Consider the following 2,500-nt stretch of genomic DNA (forward strand, 5'->3'; position numbering starts at 1 on the left):
GTTTCAATTGCAGTTTTTGAGAACATGAAACAAATTAGTAAGAGACAGCATTACCTGTGATGAAGAGAACCGTTTGGTATGCTCATTCAGAGGCAGTGCTGCAAGCCATGCTTTCCAGTCAGTGTGCAAAATATCGTGCTGAAGCTATAGAAATTATCCTAAAAATTAGAGGTGCCCCATTTAAAGATGACCAGTTGGGAGATTGCTCATTTATTCAAAGAATGAGTGTTCATTCAAATGTTGAAGCTATCAAACTGTATGACTTGCATGACTTGAATTGAGCAGTCTTGGAACTACCGTTAACAACATCTTTAACTAGTAAGGATATGAAAAGCTTCAAAGACACACCAATGCAGGTAACAAAGTGACCTTCACACACACAAAGTGTTGAAAGAAGTGTTAAAATGGTTACCAAAGCCGCGGGCCATATTTAAAGTCACGAAAAAGCAAGAAAGTTATATTAAATCACAGTTTGCAAGCCTGCAACTGCTGGAAAGAAACTACAGCAAGAAGGATATGAACGCCTTGGCTACTTTCTAATAGTACATTATAGTGTATGCGAAGCTTGTATGTGTGTCTGCATATATATGTATATATATATATATATATATCTGTGTGTGTGTGTGTGTGTGTGTGTGTGTGTGTGTGTGTGTGTGTGTGTGTGTGTGTGTGTGTGTGTGTGTGTGTGTGTGTGTGTGTGTGTGTGTGTGTGTGTGTGTGTGTGTGTGTGTGTGTGTGTGTGTGTGTGTGTGTGTGTGTGTGTGTGTGTGTGTGTGTGTGTGTGTGTGTGTGTGTGTGTGTGTGTGTGTGTGTGTGCATTCTGCTCCCAACACCATCTAACCATCACAAACACAATGTTCCAGCTCCAAAACAAGTTTAAAACCACCTGGATGCATCCAAGATCCAAAATATGGCACCTGCTTGATTACGTAATTGTGAGACGTAATGGCATTAAAGATGTAAAGATTACAAGAGCTATGAGGGGAGCTGATGGGTGGACAGATCATCGACTTCTCCGCTCAATACTTCATCTTAAAATTCTGCCTCCAACTCGCCGACAAGCTCCCAAAAAACACCTTGACCTCAAAGCTCTGAACATTGATGCAACTCGCTCTCCCCTACAAACCGAATTATCAGCTCATATCACCTTGCCAGCCCCTACAGAAGATCCCATATCAACAGAATACCTAACAGAAAAGTGGGATAACATTAGTGAAGTCCTTCTCAACACTGCCAAGGATGTTCTGGGCTTCTCAAGAAGAAGGCATCGAGACTGGTTTGATGAACAGTCAGAGGGAATACACCAACTAATAGATGAAAAAAACCGGGCACATCAAGCAGTGATTGTCAACCCAAATCCAATAACACGTGGCAAACTAGCAGACCTCCGCTCCAAAGTCCAACACGAAACTAGAAAAATGCAGAATGAATGGTGGACCAACCTCGCCACTGAGATCCAAGGTTTTGCGGATACAGGGGACCAACATCAATTTTACAACGCCCTTAAGACAGCATATGGCCCACGAAGCAATAACCTCTGCCCTGTCCGAAGTGCTGATGGCTCCACACTCTTCACCGAGAAGACCGACATCCTCAGGCGATGGGCTAACCATTACCAAGAATTATTGAATAGACAAAATCCTACTGACCCTACTTTTCTCGACAGCCTTCCCAACCTTCCTGTAATTCAAGAATTGGATGACACACCAACCATCCAAGAAGTGAGCCGTGCAATCAACAGCCTCAAGAACAATAAAGCCACTGGTCCTGATGGCATCCCAGCTGAGCTCCTAAAGCATGGTGGGCAAGCTATTGTGAACTGTCTCCACAATATAATTCAAGAAGTGTGGCATTCAAGTTGCTGCCCACAACAATGGAAAGATGCAGATATCATCAGCATTTACAAAAATAAAGGGGACAGGAACATCTGTGGCAACAGTCGAGGCATCTCCCTTCTGTCAACTTCAGGGAAGGTAGTCACTAGAATACTATTGTCTCGAATTATCAACAACATCATAGAACAAGTATTACCTGAATCTCAGTGTGGCTTCAGACAAGAGCGCAGCACAGTCGACATGGTGTTTGTGGCAAGACGGCTGCAGGAGAAAAGCATTGAGCAACACCAAGACCTCTACATGGCGTTTATAGATCTTGCCAAGGCTTTTGACACTGTGAACCGTCCTCTCCTATGGCAAGTACTTGTAAAATTTGGATGCCCACCAACATTTCTGGGTGTTCTGAAAGCCTTTCACGATGGCTCTATGGCTCGAGTGTCCAGTTCTGGGCTCAAGTCTGAGCCATTCCTTGTTGAGTCAGGTGTGAAGCAGGGGTGTGTTATTGCTCCCACCTTATTCAATTTATTTCTCGCTGCAGTCTCCAACATTGCTAGACAGCAAATTGATCCTGCTGATGGTGTCAGGCTGTCGTACAGGCTGGATGGCAACCTCTTCAATTTGCGACGCCTCCAAGCCAAAACACGTGTGACAGATGAGGTGTGTGT

At 44.0% G+C, this 2,500-nt stretch overlaps 1 protein-coding gene across 1 annotated transcript in view; it reads left to right on the forward strand.

The window, feature by feature from the left end:
• Positions 1-854: 854 nt before the first annotated feature.
• Positions 855-2,500, forward strand: part of LOC143025789 (uncharacterized) — a 9,659-nt gene continuing 8,013 nt past the window's right edge. The window contains exon 1 of the mRNA XM_076185798.1: positions 855-1,288. Within this exon, the coding sequence (XP_076041913.1) occupies positions 855-1,288 (434 nt within the window). The remainder of the gene's footprint in view (positions 1,289-2,500) is intronic.

This window comes from Oratosquilla oratoria, chromosome 5, assembly GCF_046742065.1.
Source record: "Oratosquilla oratoria isolate Oo_2021 chromosome 5, ASM4674206v1, whole genome shotgun sequence".
Classification (NCBI taxonomy): Eukaryota; Metazoa; Arthropoda; class Malacostraca; order Stomatopoda; family Squillidae; genus Oratosquilla; species Oratosquilla oratoria.